The sequence below is a fragment of the Geotrypetes seraphini genome, chromosome 6 (assembly GCF_902459505.1).
Source record: "Geotrypetes seraphini chromosome 6, aGeoSer1.1, whole genome shotgun sequence".
NCBI lineage: Eukaryota > Metazoa > Chordata > Amphibia > Gymnophiona > Dermophiidae > Geotrypetes > Geotrypetes seraphini.
Genome location: NC_047089.1, coordinates 54760981 through 54781827, shown reverse-complemented (window position 1 = coordinate 54781827; position 20847 = coordinate 54760981). Strand labels below are relative to the sequence as shown.

The 20847-nt window shown below is 47.4% G+C and overlaps 1 protein-coding gene across 7 annotated transcripts in view; it reads left to right on the top strand.

Moving 5' to 3' along the window:
* Positions 1 to 20847, top strand: part of SPART (spartin) — a 62811-nt gene that overhangs the window by 2933 nt on the left and 39031 nt on the right. For 6 of the 7 annotated variants that reach the window (XM_033949471.1, XM_033949468.1, XM_033949467.1 and 3 more), the window contains exon 2: positions 19066 to 19889. In XM_033949471.1, the coding sequence (XP_033805362.1) occupies positions 19068 to 19889 (822 nt within the window). In that variant the 5' untranslated portion in view covers positions 19066 to 19067. Of the gene's footprint in view, positions 1 to 18022; positions 18081 to 19065; positions 19890 to 20847 lie in introns of those variants that run through there. The other variant, XM_033949470.1, reaches the window with a different exon arrangement.

Below are 20847 nucleotides of genomic sequence, written 5' to 3'. Positions count from 1 at the left end.
TCAAATAGTATATAATTTTTTTTTTATATATATAGTACTCTTTTTAACTGATACAATGTATCCATTAGGCGGATTGCTTAGCTGCATCCAAAGTCTTTTAGTCAGTTTTTTAGTAGGTTTCATATGGATATTTGCCTTGTTTTTTAATTTGTTCATTTTTTTGTTCTTTTTCAGACATTTTCCTAATTAAAATCAATGTTATCGTTATAAAATGTCATTCTAATCTTTAGCACTGTCAATGTGTTGTTCTGTGCCGCTCCCTGAATGGCAGCCGTGAGAACCGTGAGTCCTGCGAGAACTGGCGGCAGCCTTTCAGGAAGTGGTGCAGGATCAGGCAGGAGCTCAGAAAGTTCCCTCCTGTGTGCCGGCCTGGGTGTGCCGCTGGCTGCTGGCCACGAAATCGGCAGGAGGGGTTCAGCATGGGATATACTGCTGGACCACCAGAGAAAAGGTATAAGGGGGATAAAAAATTGTTAGTATTGGCCGGGACAGAAGATGAAGGATCCCTCCTGTCCCGGCCTAACAGCAGGCCTGCAGCAAGTCTGGGAGAGTGTCGGGTGGTCACTGGGTGATGACCTGAACGTAGGACGAGACCCCCATTTTTAGGCCCCCAAATCTCATCCTATATTTGAGTATATACGGTAGATTAAAGACAGAAAAAGCACAATTGTAATCAGTAGAATGCTGGGATCCTACACTCTTCATCCTCCAGATTTTAGGTATTTATTTTTTATCCTAGTTCAATAGGTGTGTCATTCTGGATGGACGGGTAATATCCCTATTTTCATGAGCTGTGCAGAAGGAATCGAGGAGCTTTTGAATCCCTCCTCCTTCACCAGAGGGCTCTGCTGCCTCCTTTAGTTTTTCCTTTTGCAGATGAGCCAGAAGGAGTCTTTCTGATCAGCTCTATATATTTCTTCTTTTCGGTCTTTTTTGCGGTTTTATGTCAGCTTTTGGTGCTCAGCGCTCTCGTTGTCAAGGGTACAGCTCTGCCTGCATGAAGGAGAAGCAGACTGAGGTCTGCAGTAGAGAATGACATGTGGACAAATTTTTCCCTGTCCTTGTGGGAACTCATTTTCCTATCCTGAACCAGAGAGTTCTTTTCTTGTCCCTGCGCCATTCCTGCAAGCTCTGTCCTCGTCTGCATAAGCCTCAAACACTTTAAAATCATAAATGTTCATGGCTTGTGCAGTTAGGCAGAACTTACAGGAATGAGAAAGGGACAGTGACACAACTCACGGGGACGGGGAAAACTTTGTCCCTGTCTCATTCCTGACAGGCTAGTTCCTCTATGGTACCTGTTGATCAGCCTGCCGAAAGTTTGCTGGAGCTCGGTGGTCCATTTCCCTCGTGGCATTGCTCCCCTACTGGGACGCAGGGGCTTGAGTATAGGCTGTCAGGCATTCTTTGGGGGCTCAGCATGGCTCTGCAGGGGGCCAGCTATGTTTCACTTCCCTTCTTTTATGTGTGCAGGTCCATGGGTGTTAGAGGCTAAGTTAGACTCCGGTCCGATTGGCAGCCCAAAACTTCAGCATTGGAGGAGCAGTCCGTTTGAGGCAGTTATTTCTTTTCCTAGATCCAGCTACCTTAGGAGCTGAGGCAGGCTGCAGCACATACCCAGCACAGTTCACAGTGAGTAAGGCTGTTATAGTCTATGAGGAAAATCGGAAGGGGATGTCTTTAAAAGCCTTTTTTCAGGTTTCTGCCCCTTCACTTAGTTTTCCTCAAATCCAAAATTCCTTTTCACTATTTTTAAATTTTAGTTAAGGTGTTTTGGAGCTATTATTTGGCACCAAAATTCTGCTATGGCAGCCATCTTGAATTTCTCCCGGGTTTTTTTCTTTTTTTAAAGTCTCCAGAAACCTTCAAATTCACCTTGTTTTGCCTCAAAACTTGCAGGGATGGAGTTCTCAGGCTCCTTTACCCTTAACTCATGCCAGGTTTGGACTAGATGGGTGCACAAAGAGTGCCCTTGCGCCATGTGCCACGCAGCACATGAAGGGGGGCGGGCATGGCCGCATTAATTCCCCTTTGTTCTTTAGGGCTGAAGGATGGTTGGGTGTTTGTTGGTTGAGAGCAAATCTCTTCCAGAGCTCCGGAATGGCAATCATCCTAAGTGCATGAGTGTATGATGCAGAGTCACAGGCAGGTGTGCGTGCGCAAGATACACTTGTGGTTCTTGATCAAGGGGATGACACCATGGTCTTCCGGATGTCCCTTTTTTTTTAATATAATTTTTTACTAAGCTTCGTGCCAGCAAGAAAATAACATTACACTCAATAACAGAATAACAAGTGGTACCAGTGCAAAAAGACACAAGACATATCAGTCGGCAATAGGAATACCCAGAAAGTCTGGAAAAAGCCAGACCACAAGGCATACCAGCCAAGAAAACACCATGTTTCAAACTAAACACAAAACCCTTTTTTGTTTGTTTTGTTGTCCAACCCATACCCCATGACACCCCAAACTCCCCTCCCAAGGGGGAAGAGAATAATGCCTCCCCCCCAGACCCCCCCCATCCCCATCCCATCCTCCTCTGTGTCATGGCTCAGAATAAAGAATCAGGATCCAAGGGCTAAACGTATTCACACCCTCCCTGAATCCCCCTCCAGAAATGCATGCCACAGAGCCCAATATTGCTTCTTCCTCAACCTCTGGTCCTGTCGTTCCCCCCTGAGTTCCCAGGTAGCCATCTCTTGCACGGATCCAGACCATGCCTGCACAGCTGGTGGGTGTTAAGCTATTCATCCCCGCAATTATGTGATGCTTGGCCAATAAAAGTGCAATGGCTATGAATTTACACTGAGCTGATGTCAAACCCTGGTCCTCCAGATCCCATTTGTAACAAAGCACTAGGATTTTATAAGACCATTGTATCTTATGAGGATCACACCCGATAGCTCTGCAAATATTCCATTCCAATATGTATCTAATTTCTCACATTCAATCAACATGTGTAAGAGGGTATTGCTAACATGTTTACAGCGCAAACACACATCTGACTCACAAAGACCATCCCGGACCCCTGAGCATCTAGTAATGTATGTCCTGTGCAAGATCTTGAACTTTATTTCCTGCAAAGAGGCACTGCATGAACTCCAAGCAGCAGACACAAAACAGTCCAGGATAATATGCGCAGGGATCTCTTCCTCCAAGTAATGAGTCCTGGCCCGAGCCAAAGAGGCTATGAAAGGGGTGGCCCATTCAGCCATCCCCAATCTATACCATGTAGAGACAGAATTAGCAGAGGGGGCAGATGCAGAAAGAAGTGGCCAATTTTTAGAAAGGTTCCTCCATGGGGCAACTTAGTAAATTTGCTAAGATAATAGTGTCACAATTGTAAATAGGAGAAAAAAGGTGGTCCAGTGGTGTACTGGGCAGGGGCAAGCTTTTCGTGTTCTGGCCCACACTGAGCCCCTCCCTGAATGGCCACTTCTGAGTTCTTGTGGCCCAGTGGTGTACCAGGCATGAGCGAGCTTTCCCCGCTCCATTCTAGCGCTGATCCGCTCAGTGAATGGCTGCTGCCAGTTCTCACGAGTCCTGTGCAAAATTGGGGCAGCCATTCAGTGAGTGGCTCAATGCCAGGCAGGAGCGAGGAAAGCATGCTCATGTCTGGTAGACTGCTGGGCCATAAGAACTCGAGGGGGCTATTCAGGGAGTGGCTCAGTGCAGAGCAGGAGCACGGAAAGCTCGCTCCTGCCTGGTACTCCGCTGGAGCACCAGGGATTCCAAAAGGTACATGGTGGGAGGGAAGTAAAAAAAAAAATGTTGGCAGAGTCAGCTGGGACAGGAGATAAGGGATCCCTCCTGTCCCGGCCACTGGACCACCAGGTCTCATGGTAGGCCCGGCAGAAGCCTGTAAGAGGTTTGGGAGGGGGGCGAGATCTGAATATAAACTGAGACCTCCCATTTTTGGACCATTTTTTGGCCTAAAAATCTCTGTTTATATTCGAGTAATATACAGTAATCAAAACTAGCCATCTAGGCTCTATGGTGCTTCTGGATGGTACTCCACCATCGCCAGCCTGTTGGCGTTAACCTGATTGTTGCTTGGGGAAGTTGTAGTCTGATTTTTCTAACTCATCTAGTTTGCAAAATTGTCATCTGTTTATCTGCCCCTTGTTTTCTGCTCATCACGTCTCCCCTTTATGCTCTCAAAGGACTTCAGTGTCCAAGTCTTATTATTCCACCATCCTATGTTTTCTATTTCAAATATGCTTGTGTTTTATCACATGACCAATCTTGGATGCCTCTGCTGGTATTTTATTTCATGAATCTCTCACCTGTTCAACGTAAAAGTACTTTCTCATGTTTCTTGTGAACCTTCCTCCTTTTAAATAGCTATCCTTAGCTCTGACACTGAATTTATTGTTTGTTCTAACACTTGGCTTTTCATGCTGGTTAACATATTAAGTTGTGCAAGATCTTGGTTTTCATTTTTGAAGACATGTGCATATCTCTACATTATTGTGTAAGAATTTTATAATTTGATTACAGTCTGGAAAATAGTTTTAGTTAAGGTTGTGATAAACAAAGTTAAACCTTCCCCCCAATATTCAGCCTGTGTGGATAGCATTTTTTCTAAATTCCAACAAACAAACAAAAAATCCGATGTTGACTGATATTCAGAGATTTGCTGTCCTAACTTTATCTGAATGTCACTGTTAACCAGATAATCTCCTGCTCTGTCTTGCACCCCCCCTCCCCCAGATCACTGCAGGGGATTCTATAAATGATGCTCAAACATTGGTGCCGGAAACAATCGACGCCAAGCCCTGTTCTATAATAGGTGCTCTGAATTGAGTGTTCTTTATAGAATAGGTGCAAGGATTGGTTCTAAGCATAAAAATTGAGTGCCTGCATCTGTACATCATACATGTCCCACCATCATATTTGTTTTTCCCTCCCTATGCCCAACAGTTCACCTCTTCATTTCTCCATGTGCACTGTCTCTTTCCCTCTCACTCATACCCATGCCCAAAAATTCTCCCTCCCCCACCTCAGTATCTATTTCCCTCGCTCCCTCCATTGTTTCATCCTATCTCCCAAATTCATGTTCCCTCTCTTTCTTCCTTCCTTCCATTCTTTGTCCGAAATTTGTGCTCTCTCCCTTTCTTCTGTGTCCCAATGCAACCCTGCTTCTCCCTTCCTATGCCAAAGCAATCCCTCTTCCTCCCTTCCTGTTCCAACGCGACCCTCCTCCCTTCCATGGCCCATTGCGTCCCTCATTCAGTGTTCTCCCCAGAAATTTTTTCCAGCCGGGTGGCATGAAAAAGTAGCCGGGTGGGGTGGGACAGGGAAATTTGTTGGTGGGGAAAATTAAATGTGTACTATTTTTATTAGTTTATTATCATTAATTATTTTCCAACCTTTTTTAAGGTTCAACACTTGTGCTAGAATATTTTTATTAAATTTAAAAAGTATCCAATTCAGGATCCTGCAATCCTAACAAAAATTTTAAATAACAATTGTTATTACATAAACCAAGCACCACAAGTATTATTGCTGTCAGGAAGAAAAGTGAAAACAATGAAAAAAAAAATATGGGAAACCTAATGAAGAAAAAGAAAAAAATATTCCTCGTCAACAGCAGATGAATCCAGAAACTAGTAGGATTACATCCATCAAGTTTCAGCTTTGAAGGTACACCTGGGCCCTCCCAGGTCCCTTACTCTACTAGATGTGGTGCCTTCTGGACTACAGGGGTTCCTCACAGCTCCTGGATTCTACGGTGGATTTTGAAAGATATTTCTGTGGCTTAGGCCTCAGAGGAGAAATGTTCCTGTGGCTTAGGCCTTAGTGGAGGAGAAATGTTCCTGTGGCTTTAGGCCTCAGTGGAAGAAAAATGTTTCTGTGTCTTTAGGCCTCAATGGAGGAGAAATGTTCCTGTGGCTTTAGGCCTCAGTGGGGGAGAAAGGTTCCTGCGGCTTTAGGCCTCAGGAGAGAAAGGTTCCTGCGGCTCAGGCCTCAGTTGAGCTGCGGGATGGGGGCTGTACAGTGCCATTTGGGGGGGCAACACCTGGCTCTCAGGTCCCTTCCCCCCTCCACCCTTGAAGAACCTGGCTACCTAAGTTCCATAAGCTCACTTGTTCTGTGGGCGCGGGGCTAAAGAAGTCACCATTCTCGTTGGAGAGGTGCCGGTGGGAGGAGTTTGTTACTACTTTGTCGCGTAGGACAGCCGAGGCTGCTTCAGCCGTAGTCGCGCATGGGCAACAACAGGCCCTGAGGGCGGTCGGCCAAGGCCCTTCCCTCCCGCCACGAAAGAGGGGGGTGCCACCACTGTCAGTCTTTCTCCTCTTGGAGGAGGGATACCGCCTCCGGCAGTGATTCCTTTGCCCTCACTATTCAGCAGGCCCTAGTTGAGGTTGGCCTTGGCTGGGGCACCATTTCACTGGCAGCCTAGTGTACCTTGTGTAGGCTAGTTGTGGGCTAGCTGCAGCTCTTTCTCTCTGGATCAGAGTTTTTTTCTTTCCACTCCTTCTGGGTCATTCATTTGGAGGAGTAGGCTAAAAGTTGGATCAGATATCTCAGTGGTCTGATGTTGTTGGGGGGACTCTGGGAAAGGCACTTGTCACTTCAGGGCCCAGGTACAGTTTTGTTGTATTGCTTCTCCTCTGGCATTCTTCTTGACTTTGATCAACAGTTTGCCTCCTGAGGGAGCTGTATAGATTTGTGCTTCAGAGGCCTTCAGTTAGAGGAGGAGTCTTCCCTTGTCCCGTTTCCAGGCTTGATGCCCTAGACCCTTGCGAGGAAAAGGTCTGGTCTGCGGTGGTGTTCATGGGTTTTGACATCAGCTAAGGACCATTGCCAGGCATGATGGTTCCATTCCACAAGAGGATATTTGGGGCCTGTCAGATATGATGGGAGGCTGCTTTGCACTCGTTCTATTCGTGGGATGTAGCTGTGTTTTCCATAGCATGGTGCTCTCAAGCAAGGATGGCTCCTTTTCACATAGGCTAGGGAGGGTAGCCTCTGTATGATCGTGGGTAACATACTCTCTGGAATGTAGAATCTCCTTGGACACGTGCTACAGGGCAGAATTTGGGGGCGAGGGATTTCCCGTTCGCTTCTTTATTTCTCTCCCTATGTTTGGACTGCTTTGATACATCTCACTAGTCTCTGGATTCATCTGCTGTGACTAAAGGAAAGAAAGTTATCAGGTAAGGACATAATTTTACCTTCAAAGCCAACTTGCATATGCAGAAGGTGTCTTCAGTTAAATATTTATTCTTCTTTTTTTCCTAGAGGCCCAGTTGTCTGCAGCTTTCCCATAATCAAAGTCCTCAGGATCTGGGCCCTCCAAGGAGATCAGCATGAGATTATTTAGTGTGCTTTGATTCATGCGATTTCTCAAACATGACTTGATCCTTTTAAGGGCAGAAAACCCCCTTTCACATTCAGCTGTGCTCACTGGGATCACTAGCCCAATATGAGCTAGTTTGGCTACATTTGGAAACGACTCTTTGAGCTCTGATGTTGTTGCCATTTTTAGTAAAATTTGTTTTGGATTGAAGTCTTTGTACGATTGACTTCTGATCATTTTTGATGCAACTGTCCATTCTTGCCTGCTACTTTCATATTTTAAAATTGGAGGGCTACCATTTTTGGAGTAATGAGCAAAAAGAATTTCAGCAGACTCGCTTGAATCGTGAGTTTCTGCATTGAAAACTTTTGAAAAGCTGGAAATAATTGGCATGTCAGGGAATCTTGCATCTAGATGCTTGACAACTGTCTCTAGGTATTTATCATATATTGCAATTTTGAATGCCATTACATCACTCTGTGTATAGACAATGCGGAGATCTGACCATTCTTCTGCCAGACAAAGATGAAGGCTTTGAAAATATCTCCCAGGAGTGTCTTTCAACTGCATGATGGACAATTTTGTGGCGAGCAAAATTGGCTCAATTTCGGTAAGATTGACATCTTGCCTTTGCCAAGCCTTAGATAAGTTGGACAACAAAGGTAATACATCTGAAAGCATCATCAGAGCGGAAACAAAATTGTACATTTTAATACATCTGCTTAATCCTTCAGCTGTGATGTCATTTCGTTCAGTGGCCTCTCTTTCTAGCGCAGCTATGACACTCATCATGCACTGTCGTAGTTACTGTACTGCAGAGGCATAAGACAGCCATCTAATGTCACTGGCCATTTTCAACTTAATCTGGGGAATGTTCAGAATATTTTGCATTTCTGTTAAACCAGCCATCCTAACTGAAGAATTTTGGAAGAAATAGAACAGCTGCCTTAAGATATCATTCAGTTTTGTTAAATAAGGTATGGCAGCTACTGCTTGGGCACTTGCAAGGGCCAATCGATGGTTTACACAGTGGCAGTTGACCAAGAGTCCAGATGCCACACCTTTCTGTTTCCAGCTGCTCCATCTGACCCTAGTCCAACCAGATTAGCAGTTTTCAAGCCTAGTATGTCCATAGTCTCACTCAGTGTGTTGGTTATAGTCTCCGCTTTGCCATCACTCATATTGCGGGTTGATACAAAACTAATTTTGACCTGTTTAGTGACCTGGCAAACATATTCAATGTAAATAATTAATTGCTTTACAACTGATATGTCTGTGGTTTCATCACACAGAATACTAAAAAAATTTTCAGCGTGCATATTTTTCAGTATGTTAGACTTTATTTCTGATGCTAAGACATCCAGCAGCTCTTGCATTATTCTTTCTGTAGTGTAATGTGCATTTTTACCAACATTGAGATGTTGTAAAAAGCAACAACCCATTTCTTTACAGTGTTCCAACAGCTTTTCAAACAACGTTGTATGTGGTAACTCATTTTTTGCTAACCAATACATGGATCTTAAAACTCCCACAAAGGCATCTCTCTGTAAGTTATTTAACATAGATACAGATCTTTCAATTTCACCAATTCCAGTTTGCTCTAGTACACGCTTTCCTAAAAGATCAGAAGACTCAATGTGTGTTTTACTTTTTTCATGGTCCAGCAAGCTTTCTTTTTGAATTCTTGTGCATGGCACATTTACCCAAGGTAACTCCCTCCTTGGGAGGTGTTTGAATATTTCATGCACAATGAGCACCACATACCATTTTCTTTGACCATTAGCCAATCAAACTCTGTAAACCATTGTTTGTTTATGCCGGATAAGCGGTGCTTAGATTTATCAATTGGCAGAGTGTGTGCTGAAAAGATTTCCCCTGATGGACCAGCCTCTGCAATGTCTTTGTCTGAAATTGCCACATCAGCAGTTGACACTGCACCTTCATTGGTTTATGGCGTCTCTTTTCTGAAATAATTGAGCAGTGTTGTTTTCTGAACACTTTTTTTACTCATGTTGGTAAAATGAAAAGTACCTATGAATAAGACTTTTGAGTGGTAACATGGGAGCCTATTGGTTATTCAGTGCACACTTACACTATGGCAGGGCAAGATATGAACAAAAAAAGGAATGGCAGATGTGTCACTTTAACAGGAACCAGTGAGTGCTACAAGGATTTTTATTGTCTGCTCGTCTGGGCTTAACCTGCCCCAAACACTCTGTGATGAAAGAAGAGGGAAAGGCACAGCAAAGTCTGACCCTGAACTCTTTTTTTTCCCCTTTCTGGAGGACCTACTGCTATTAAATACTTCTATAGCGTTCTCAGATGTACGCAGCGCTGCACAGAGTCACAAAAAGGGAAAAGCACAGCCAAGTCTGACCCTGGACTCTTTTTTTCCCCTTTCTGGAGGACCTACTGCTATTAAATATTTCTATAGCGTTCTCAGATGTACGCAGCGCTGCAGAGTCACAAAAAGGTAAAAGCACAGCCAAGTCTGGCCCTGGACTCTTTTTTTTTCCCCCTTTCTGGAGGACCTACTGCTATTAAATATTTCTATAGCGTTCTCAGATGTACGCAGCTCTGCACAGAGTCACAAAGAGGGAAAAGCACAGCCAAGTCTGGCCCTGGATTCTTTTTTTCCCCCTTTCTGGAGGACCTACTGCTATTAAATATTTCTATAGCGTTTTCAGATGTACGCAGCGCTGCAGAGTCACAAAAAGGTAAAAGCACAGCCAAGTCTGGCCCTGGACTCTTTTTTTTCCCCCTTTCTGGAGGACCTACTGCTATTAAATATTTCTATAGCGCTCTCAGATGTACGCAGCGCTGCAGCGTCACAAAGAGGGAAAAGCACAGCCAAGTCTGGCCCTGGACTCTTTTTTTTCCCCCTTTCTGGAGGACCTACTGCTATTAAATATTTCTATAGCGCTCTCAGATGTACGCAGCACTGCAGTGTCACAAAGGGAAAAGCACAGCCAAGTCTGGCCCTGGACTCTTTTTTTTTTTTTTTTTTTACCCCCTTTCTGGAGGACCTACTGCTATTAAATATTTCTATAGCGTTCTCAGATGTACGCAGCGCTGCACAGAATCACAAAGAGGGAAAAGCACAGCCAAGTCTGGCCCTGGACTCTTTTTTTTCCCCCCTTTCTGGAGGACCTACTGCTATTAAATATTTCTATAGCGCTCTCAGATGTACGCAGCGCTGCAGAGTCACAAAAAGGGAAAAGCACAGCGAAGTCTGGCCCTGGACTCTTTTTTTTTCCCCCCCTTTATGGAGGACCTACTGCTATTAAATATTTCTTTAGGTCTACCAGACAACGCAGGCTACACAAAGTTAAAAGTAAGAAAATAGTCTCTAATTGAAAGAGCTTACAACTTTTTTTTCTCTCTAAAAATACCCTGCTGAAAGTACAGAGGGAAATAAAAACCATCAACCTAACCCGCCTAAAACTTTCTGCCTGGTCACTCAGCACAACGGGAAAGCACAGTTACTTACCGTAACAGGTGTTATCCAGGGACAGCAGGCATATATTCTCACATGTGGGTGACGTCATCTACAGAGCCCCAGCGCGGACAGCTTTTCAAGCAAACTTGATTGAAGTTTCAAGTTTGCTACACTGCACCACGCATGTGCATGCCTTCTTGCCCACTAGAGGGCACATCCCCACCTCGTGGTCCTCAGTTCCATAACCAGCAAAGAAGCCATCCCCGGGGAGGAGGGCGGGTTGTGAGAATATATGCCTGCTGTCCCTGGATAACACCTCTTACGGTAAGTAACTGTGCTTTATCCCAGGACAAGCAGGCATGATATTCTCACATGTGGGTGACCTCCAAGCTAACCAAAAAAGGGCAGGTGGGAGGATGGCAATTTAGGAAAACATGTTACGTAACACCGACTGGCCAAACCGGCCGTCGCTTCTGGACAGAGTGTCCAGACAATAGTGGGAGGTGAACGTATGAACCGAAGACCAAGTGGCAGCTTTACATATGTCCTCCACAGGAGTAGACCGGAGGAAAGCAACAGAAGCTGCCATAGCCCTGACCTTATGCCCCGTGACTCGACCATGGAGCGTGAGACCAGCCTGAGCGTAGCAAAAAGAAATACAAGCAGCCAACCAGTTGGACAAGGTGCGCTTGGAAACAGGATGTCCCAACCGATTAGGATCATAGGACAAAAACAATTGAGGAACCTTCCGATGAGACTTGGTACGTTGGAGATAAAAGGCCAACGCCCTCTTACAGTCAAGCGTGTGAAGCGCCGCCTCACCAGGATGAGAGTGGGGCTTCGGGAAGAACACCGGAAGAACAATGGACTGATTGAGGTGGAAATCAGACACAATCTTAGGTAAAAATTTAGGATGGGTGTGAAGAACCACCTTGTCATGATGAAACACAGTAAAAGGTGGATCCGCAACCAAAGCCTGCAGCTCACTAATCCGACGAGCGGATGTAAGCGCAAGCAAAAAGACCACCTTCCAAGTGAGAAACTTAAGAAGAGATTTGTCGATAGGCTCAAAAGGAGGCTTCATCAGTTGAGCTAATACCACATTAAGATCCCAAACTACAGGAGGAGGTTTCAGGGGAGGATGAACATTCACGAGACCCCTCATGAAACGAGTTACCAGAGAATGAAGAGAAAGCGAATGACCCTCGATATGCCGATGGAACGCCGCAATGGCATTGAGATGCACCCGAATGGAAGTCGTCTTCAGCCCAGACTTAGACAGATGCAACAAATATTCCAGCACCGAAGACACTGGAACCGAACTCGGGTCCAGATGGTTCGAGGAGCACCAGGATGAAAATCTGGTCCACTTCTGGGAATAACAAAGCCTAGTCGAGACCTTGCGCGAGGCTTCCAAAATCTCCCTCATCGACTGAGAAACAGAAACCGAAGTCAAGGGGAAAGGAACCAAGCGGTCAGATGTAAAGACTGAAGATTGGGATACAACAGCGAACCCCGACTCTGAGACAGCAGAGAGGGAAAAACAGGTAGAAGCAGAGGTTCCCTTACACTGAGTTGAAGGAACAGGGAGAACCAGTGCTGTCTGGGCCAATGCGGTGCAATGAGAATCATAGTGGCCCTGGTCGATTTGAGATGTACCAACGTTCTCAAGATCAGAGGAAAAGGAGGGAACACATAAAGGAACCTCCCCTCCCAATCGAGAAGGAAGGCATCGGCCTCGAGACGGTCCCGGGAGTACATCCGAGAACAATAAAGGGGCAGTTTGTGAGTCTCCGGGGAGGCAAACAGATCCACCTGAGGAGTCCCCCAGCGGTCGAAGACCTCGCGTAGAACCCGGGAGTTCAGCAACCACTCGTGCGGCTGGAGAAGACGACTGAGTTTGTCTGCCAGACAGTTCCTCTCTCCCTGAATGTAAACCACACGCAGGAATATGTTCTGGGAGACAGCCCATTCCCAAAGGCGCAGGGCTTCCCGGCACAGAGACCAAGAGCCCGTTCCGCCCTGTTTGTTTACATAATACATTGCCACCTGGTTGTCTGTCCACATGAGGACTACCTGATCGTGTAGCAAGTGGCAGAACGCTCGAGCCGCCAGAAAAATGGCCCGAAGCTCCAACACATTGATGTGACAAAGACGGTCCTCTGCCGACCATAGACCCTGAGTCTGCAGACCGTCGAGATGAGCCCCCCACGCGTACTCCGAGGAGTCCGTGGTCAGGACCTTGCGATGCGGAGGAACGAGAAAGAGCAAACCCCCGGAAAGACTGGAAGAGTTGGTCCAGCAACGGAGCGAGCGTCTCAAAGAAGGAGTCACCGTTATTGGACGAGATACTGGGTCGCGATCCTGACGCCACTGCGAGGCCAAGGTCCACTGTGGAAGCCTCAGATGCAAGCAGGCAAACGGAGTAACGTGGACCGTCGATGCCATGTGGCCCAGAAGAACCATCATGCACTGAGCCGATACTACAGGCATCAGCGAGAGCTGACGACTCAATCGAAGTAGGGCCTCCAACCGAGGAGGGGGGAGGAACGAACGAAGGCGAACCGTGTCCAGCACGGCTCCAATAAACTGAAGGGATTGAGTCGGGTCCAATTGAGACTTGGGAAAGTTCACTTCGAACCCCAGACGTTGAAGGAAGATGATAGTCTGTTGGGTCGCTGAGATAACCCCCTCCCTGGACGACGCTTTGATCAGCCAATCGTCCAGGTAGGGAAAAACCTGTAGCCCCCGAGATCTCAGGGCTGCAGTGACCACCACCATACACTTCGTGAAGACTCGAGGGGACGAAGCCAGTCCGAAGGGGAGGACCCGATATTGAAGGTGCAACTCTCCCACTTGAAACCGTAAGAATTTTCAGAAGGCGGGATGCACCAGAACATGAGTATAAGCTTCCTTTAAGTCTAGGGAGCACATCCAATCCCCTTCCTCCAAAAGAGGATACAACACCAGAAGCGACAACATACGGAACTTCTCCCGGACTAGGAACTTGTTGAGCTTCCGGAGGTCCAAAATGGGGCGTAAGTCCCCTGTCTTCTTTGGGACCAAAAAGTAACGGGAGTAAAACCCCCGCCCCCGTTGGTCGGGGGGTACATGTTCTACCGCCCGAAGGCTCAACAAGGCCCTCGCTTCCGCAAGAAGAAGGGGAAGTTGGATTCGGCTGGATGGGTAAGCAGCCGGCGGATGTTCCGGCGGCGTGGCCAAGAAATTGAGCGAGTAGCCCTCGGAGATAATCCGGAGCACCCAAGCATCTGATGTGATCCCGGTCCAGGCCGCAGAAAAGGCTCGGAGTCGACCCCCTATCGGAAGGGGGTTCGGCGAGAGTGCGGAGGGGGCCCGCCCCCATCCGCACATCCCGTCAAAAAGACGGCGTCGGCTTGGGCGTCCCCTGCGCCGGAGGTTTTTGTTGGCCTCCCCTACCCTGCTGCGGTGGGCGGCGGGGCGGAGGCCTAGAGAAGGCCGGCGTTGACTTCTGGGGGTATCGCTGCGGGGGAGGCCGAAAAGGCTTCTGCGGCGGGGCCCGAGGTTTAGGACGGACCAAGGAGGCAAGAGAGCGCTCCTGTTCCGACAAACGTTTGGTCGCCGCCTCCAGGGACTCATCAAATAACTCAGAACCAACACAGGGGAGATTGGCCAGACGTTCCTGCAAGTTCGAGTCCATGTCCAGGGTACGTAGCCAAGCCAGTCGGCGCATCGCCACGGCAAAGGCGGATACCCTGGAGGCCAGTTCATATGCGTCGTAGACAGCGTGAAACAGGTACAGACGCAGCTGAGATAGGTTAGACATGAACGTGGCAAAACCCTCCTTGTGGGAATCCGGCAGAACCCCTTGATAACGGGGCAAGTCTTTGACCATGCCTCGAAGATAAGAGGAGAATGTAAAGGCATAATTAAGGACCCTGGTAGCCATCAAGGAGTTGGAATAGAGGTGGCGACCAAACTTGTCCAGGGTCCGTCCCTCCCGTCCTGGCGGGACCGCCGCCGAGACCTTAGCGGGCTGCGACTTCTTCAGCGCCGACTCAACAAGCAACGACTGGTGAGACAGTTGTGCTTTCTCGAAACCCTTACATGGTATGGTCCGGTATTTGGACTCCATCTTGGAAGGCACCGCTGTGACTGTAAGAGGGGAGTCTAAATTTCTCAGGAAGGTCTGGTGGAGGACCTTATTGAGAGGCAGACGAGGAGTTTCTCTCTGGGGAGCAGGGCAGGTCTTGTTCCTCCAAAAACTCCTTCGTGTACTGAGACCCAGCAAGCAAGTCCAGGTCCAAGGCCCGCGCCATATCCTGTACAAATTTGATAAAGGAAGAGGGCCTCGCTGGCGGGGAAGGAGTACGAGAGGTCCGAGCCACCAAGAAAGAGGGGGAGGCCTCGCGGGAATACCGAGGCTCCCTACCAGACCCCGATCCCCAGGAGGCTGTGGCGAGGGACCTCGAAGGGGTCGGGGACCGCCTATGCCCCGAGGAGCCCTTGGGGGAAGTCCCCGGGGTATGAGGAATCGAGGTTCTACCCCTGCGCCTCGGCGAGGAGTCTCTCGAACCCTTTCCCCCCGGGGTGCGGAAGAGCCTCGGGTTGTCGAGGCGGAGCTCCGAGACACGCAACGTCTCACCCCCGGTCGGCGAGGAGCGACCGCGTCTCCGAGGGGAAACGCGAGGGCGCTTAGGTTGCCTCGGCCGACGTCTCGTCCGAGGCCGACCCGAGGGCGAAGAGCCCCGGGAGGACCTCGAGGAAGAGGTGGTAGAGATCCTCCGAATCCGACGCACCTTGTCCCGAGGCCTGACACTCCTCTCAGGCTGGTCAACCGAGGTCGAGGGCAAGGTCGGGGTCGAGGACGGCCAACCCTCGGGGGCCGAAGCCGAAGGCACCGAGACCAAGGCCGCCGATGCCGGGGCAGTCGAGGCCGAAGCCTGCTGCAGGTGTGCGAGGGCCCCGGACAGCTCCGAGGCAATCAGCGCTCGGAGCAAGTCCTGGAAGACCGGAACCTCCATCATGGCAGGCAGGTCTGGGGCCAAGGAGTGCTCCCTGGAGAGCGACCTCGGTCTCGAGTATTCCCTCGGGGCACTGGGCTTTGCAACTCGGGGCGGGGCAGAGGACGGCCCACCCGCAGTCGATGAGCCCGAGGATGGCTTCTTCGCTGACCCTGGAGTCGAGGAAGGAAGAGGGGACTTAACCGAAGCAGGCTTGGTCGAGGCAGCAGGCTTGGAGGAAGTCGAAGGTCGAGGCGAGGCCGGGGGACCGGAGGCCGAGGTCAAGGCCGAGGCCGAAGCCGAGGCCGACGTCGAGGCCTTCCCTGCCGCGGGGTCCGCAGAGAAGAGCTCCGCCATCCGGGCACGGCGTCGGCGGAGAGCTCTAGACTGAAAAGTTGAGCACCTATCACAGGAGTCGGTAGGATGCTCAGGACCCAAACACACCAAGCACCACCGGTGAGGATCGGTAATTGAGAGCAACCGATCGCACCGGGTGCACTTTTTAAAGCCCGTCAAAGGACGGGACATGGACACAAAAACGGCCCGGGAACGAACGAGGTCCCGCGGCTGCGGCTACCGGGAGCCCCCGGAGCCAAACAAAAATCTTTTTTTTTTTTTTTTTTCGACGAAAACTTGAAACAAAAGAAGAAAGAAAAGCAAATTAAGCACAGCGACCGTGAAAGAACACACAGCCGCGGTGTCAGAAGGCTAAATTCGAAGAGCACAAATTCCACAGGGCTTCTGGCTCCGCGGAAAAAACTGAACTGAGGACCACGAGGTGGGGATGCGCCCTCTAGTGGGCAAGAAGGCATGCACATGCGTGGTGCAGTGTAGCAAACTTGAAACTTCAATCAAGTTTGCTTGAAAAGCTGTCCGCGCTGGGGCTCCGTAGATGACGTCACCCACATGTGAGAATATCATGCCTGCTTGTCCTGGGATAAACAAAAGTTCGGTCGTTGCAGGGGCGGACCTTTGGAACGTGGGCGAAAATGTTTTAATAGGTCTATGTTAAAACACTATGCAAATTACCCTTCCCTGCCACGGTGAAGGAGTAAGGGCGGCGAAGGGATAATTTGCATAGCGTGCTAAGGTGTTGGACCAATCGAAATATAACCCTTTGGCGCGCTATGCAAATTACCCCTTCCCCGCCCGTACTCCACCGTGAGCAGTGGCGTGATTCGTGGAAAATCCTTTGGTCGCTAATGCTGGTTCTTCTGCTCATGCTCAGTTAGACCTGATTTGAGCGGAAGAACAGGCATTATCCGAAGTTTGCGTGCTGAATTAAATGCTGCTGAAGTTGTGGTTCAGACAGGAAAGGTATGTTCACCTTCAAGTACGGGGTGCAGGCAAACCGGAAGAAGCAGGCGCTTGACAATTCATGCGCGAACCACCGCCGAGTCCGATGTCAGATCGCGGTCTCTGCAGCTGCAAAATGGCAGCCGGGCGCTCACTTAAAGTAGCTGGGCGATTCGCCCGGCTGGAACACGCTAGGGAGAACACTGCTCATTGTCTCTTTCTGTTCTGCTTTGCAAATTTGTGCCTTCTGCGGGTGTTTACCCCCTTTGGCTGGCTCCCTCCCCCCAGCGCACATTTCTTGGCAAAGCTGTGAACAGTGGCTCCTGCATGCGGTCCCCTGGTCTTTGCAAAGCCTTGATTGGCAGCTCCTGCACGCGGTCCACTGACATCTGCATCAGAGGGAAGGCTTCTGGCTCAGCGGGCCGCATGCACGAGCTATCGATCGCGGCTTTGCGAAGGAGCTGCTGCTCGCTGCTTTGCTAAGAAAAGTGCGGCTTGGAGGAGGGAGCTGGCCAGAGGAGTTAAACACTCACGGGAGGCATGAATTTGTGGCACGTGACAACGATGATGACAATACGCCTATGCATTCCCCTGGAAGGTCCCTCCTCTCAGAAACTCCCCGCAAACGATCCTACAGCCACTTCATCCCACATCTCTGGAATAAACTCCCCCCCCAACTCAGACAACAGAACTCTTTATTGACATTCCGTAAAATGGTAAAGACCCTCCTCTTCAACTAAAGATCTCCCTCAGTCTACACCCCCCCTCTCTCTTCTCTCCCCTATTTAACTTCTCCTAAATTTCAGTATAGTCCTCTCTTAGTCTGTACTCTGATAAATTGTCTGTACTCTGAAAAATTGTTTGTACCCTGATAAATACTGCACAATCTTGTATGTCCAAGCACCTAAACCTATTGTACATCTTATTTGCCTAATTACTTCTACTGTGTATGTTTACTTGTAGACCGTTCTGAGCTACTGGGAGAACGGGATATAAATCTAAATAAATAAATAAAGTGGCACATTTGGACAGGAAGGGAGGAAGAAGGGGCGTGTTCGTAAGTACAAGTTCGACATATGTTGAGCATTCTTAAACTGGGGACTGTCTGTATAGTATCTGGGGGTTAGTGCTACTGAATATCTTCTCTCACTGGCATTCATCCAATAGTAACATTTGCTACTGGATAAGAATCTCTTGAATATTAACCCTTTAGAGTCTGTTGGCAAGATGCTTTCTTTATTTTGTAATGCAGATGTCTGCAAATTCTGATCTGTGACTTTTTTCCTTGATTTCAGTATTTGAACCTTCTACAGGATCACTGTAGTGGCCCTGAGATACTGACATGTCTTAATAGGTAGTGAGATCTTTAAGAAGAATAGCTATACAAACAGTGTAACATGAGGAGGAGTCAATAAATAAGGTCAAATTAAAGATGGCATCAAGGAGTTAAAATTCCTTTGACTTCTCTCTCATTTAACATGAATTTTTGAGACCACATGGGTCCTGTTTAATATCTAGAAAATAAATTTGTGTGATCTGAAAGCTTGAAGTATTGCATTATTTCTGTTTGTCCATCAAGCCCCTTCCCCTGTTTAAAAGCAGATTGAAAACCCACCTTTTTGATATAGCTTTCAATCCTTAACTCTACTCCTCTGCCCTCCAACCCAGTCCGCTGATTAACCATTCCACTTAACTGTATCTATGATATCCTGTTTATCTGTTTTGGCTGTTTAGATTGTAAGCACTTTCGAGCAGGGACTGTTTTCTTCTTCTTAGTAACTGTGCAGCGCTGCAAGCGACTGATAGCACTACAGAAATAATTAACAGTAGTAGTTCTTTTAAAAGGATCTTTCATCCTTCAACCTAGTTCAGTGTAAGATTCAACAGAATTAGTACACAGGTGACTTTCTAAAGTGATCAAAAGCAGAATTTTTTTTTGTGTGTGTGTGTGACTGCCTTTTAGGTACATTGTGGATAGAATGCTCTAAAATGTCCTGCTCTCTTGGATGCTCTTACACCAAGTGTGTGTTTTCTCATTTTAGCTATGGAGGTGCAACAGGATGCAGATACCAAAGAAGATCCAAAAATCAAAGCTATTAAATCAGAGTACAAGAAAGCATTTATGTTTATAAATAAAGGTTTAAGTACAGATGAAGCAGGCTATAAAGAAGAAGCAAAGAATTATTATAAAGAAGGGCAAGAACATTTGCTTCGTGGAGTTAGCATACCTTTACAAGGACCCAACTGCACTGGTTCTGACTGGGAATCTGCCAGACAAATGCAAGCAAAAATGCAAGAGACATTACACAATGTGAATACTCGATTGGGTATTCTAGAGCTAAATGTTCCCACTGTGCCCACAAATTCTGCCGCACTGAATGCACCATTGAAGCTGTCTCAGATACATCCTGCTTTGCTCCTTAAAGAGAAACCAGAAAGACCTATAGCTCCTCCTAAAGGTCTAATTCTGCCGGATCAGCCTTCTACAATAAATGGAAATTCTCCACCTATAGTCAATGAGCAAATTCCTTCTATAAACCCCTCCGCACTATTTGCTTCCGAAGTGCCTCCTGCTTATAGCCCTCAAGCTGCAAATGGACACTTTACTATATCTTATGGTACAGATTCTGGGGAATTATCACTTGTTGGTGATGAATTCTATACAAAGAATAGTCAGCCACCTCGTTTAGAAAGCCTAGGGGTAGACGCAGAAGAGCTGATTCTAATTCCACAGGGAGTGCAGATTTTTTTTGTGACACCTGATAGCCAGGTGAGTGCACCTTCATATCCTGGCTATCTCCGAATTGTGAAGTTCATGGATACCACCAGTGAACTGGCCCAGAACAGGCCGCCTGCATTTCTTCAGGTAAGAAGTGAACTGGTATTTTAGGCATGGCTTCTGTTTGTTTGTTTTTTCTAGGATATAATTTTCTTCACTTTTTTTTTTTTTTAAGTTCAAAGATTTTATTGAATTTTAATATACAATAAGTACAAAAAAAGAAAAATGTTAATGAGGCAAGATACAGACACGTTGTATGTATAATATAAAATAAGAGTTCCATATCGTGGGGCTGTGCAGTACACTTTAGTGGAGTCATGCGAGATTGCCCCTGGAAGTCTTGGCAGCTATTTTTGTTGCTGACAGAGCATGGGAAGGAGTGAATAGGATCGCTTCTGCCCCAGCGCTACCGCTAGACCACTAGGGAAACAAGGTAGGCATGGGGTCTTTCCTGTGGGTCCAGGAGGGAGTTGGTAGTGCCTGTTCAGGGAGGGAGGGAGGGAGAATGCTGCCTTTTCTTGTTGGGGGGAGGGGGTGTTGCGCTGAAGTTAATTTATTTTCTTTTGTTTTATAATAAAAAAAAATAACGCCCAATCATTGCAGGGGGCATGCTGATGGTGGGGGAAAGTCTCGTGGGGAGGAGAAGGCTAGGCTGATGGCAGCAGCGGTAGAAACAGAGAAGGAGCACTAGTGGGAGGGAGAGTGATAGGAATAGTTCTTTGGGACAAATTCAAATACAGTCAAACCTTGTTTTTTCATCTTACAACAAATGTAACAGAAAATAACAGTAATACTTATACAATATCACTTGAATATCTATTCTTATTAATATCACAATTAAAAATAAATATAAATCCCTCCTTCCTAACCCTGTTATTACACATGTGATTACAAATAGATATTATTCTCTATTAATCCAATGCATCAATATATAAATAGACTTCCTCCCCCCCCCCCAACCCTGTACAATTATATTAGCTGAGGAAAAATGATAATTTATTCATTACAATACTCTTAATGGTCTCCAAATCTCCTGAAAATTATT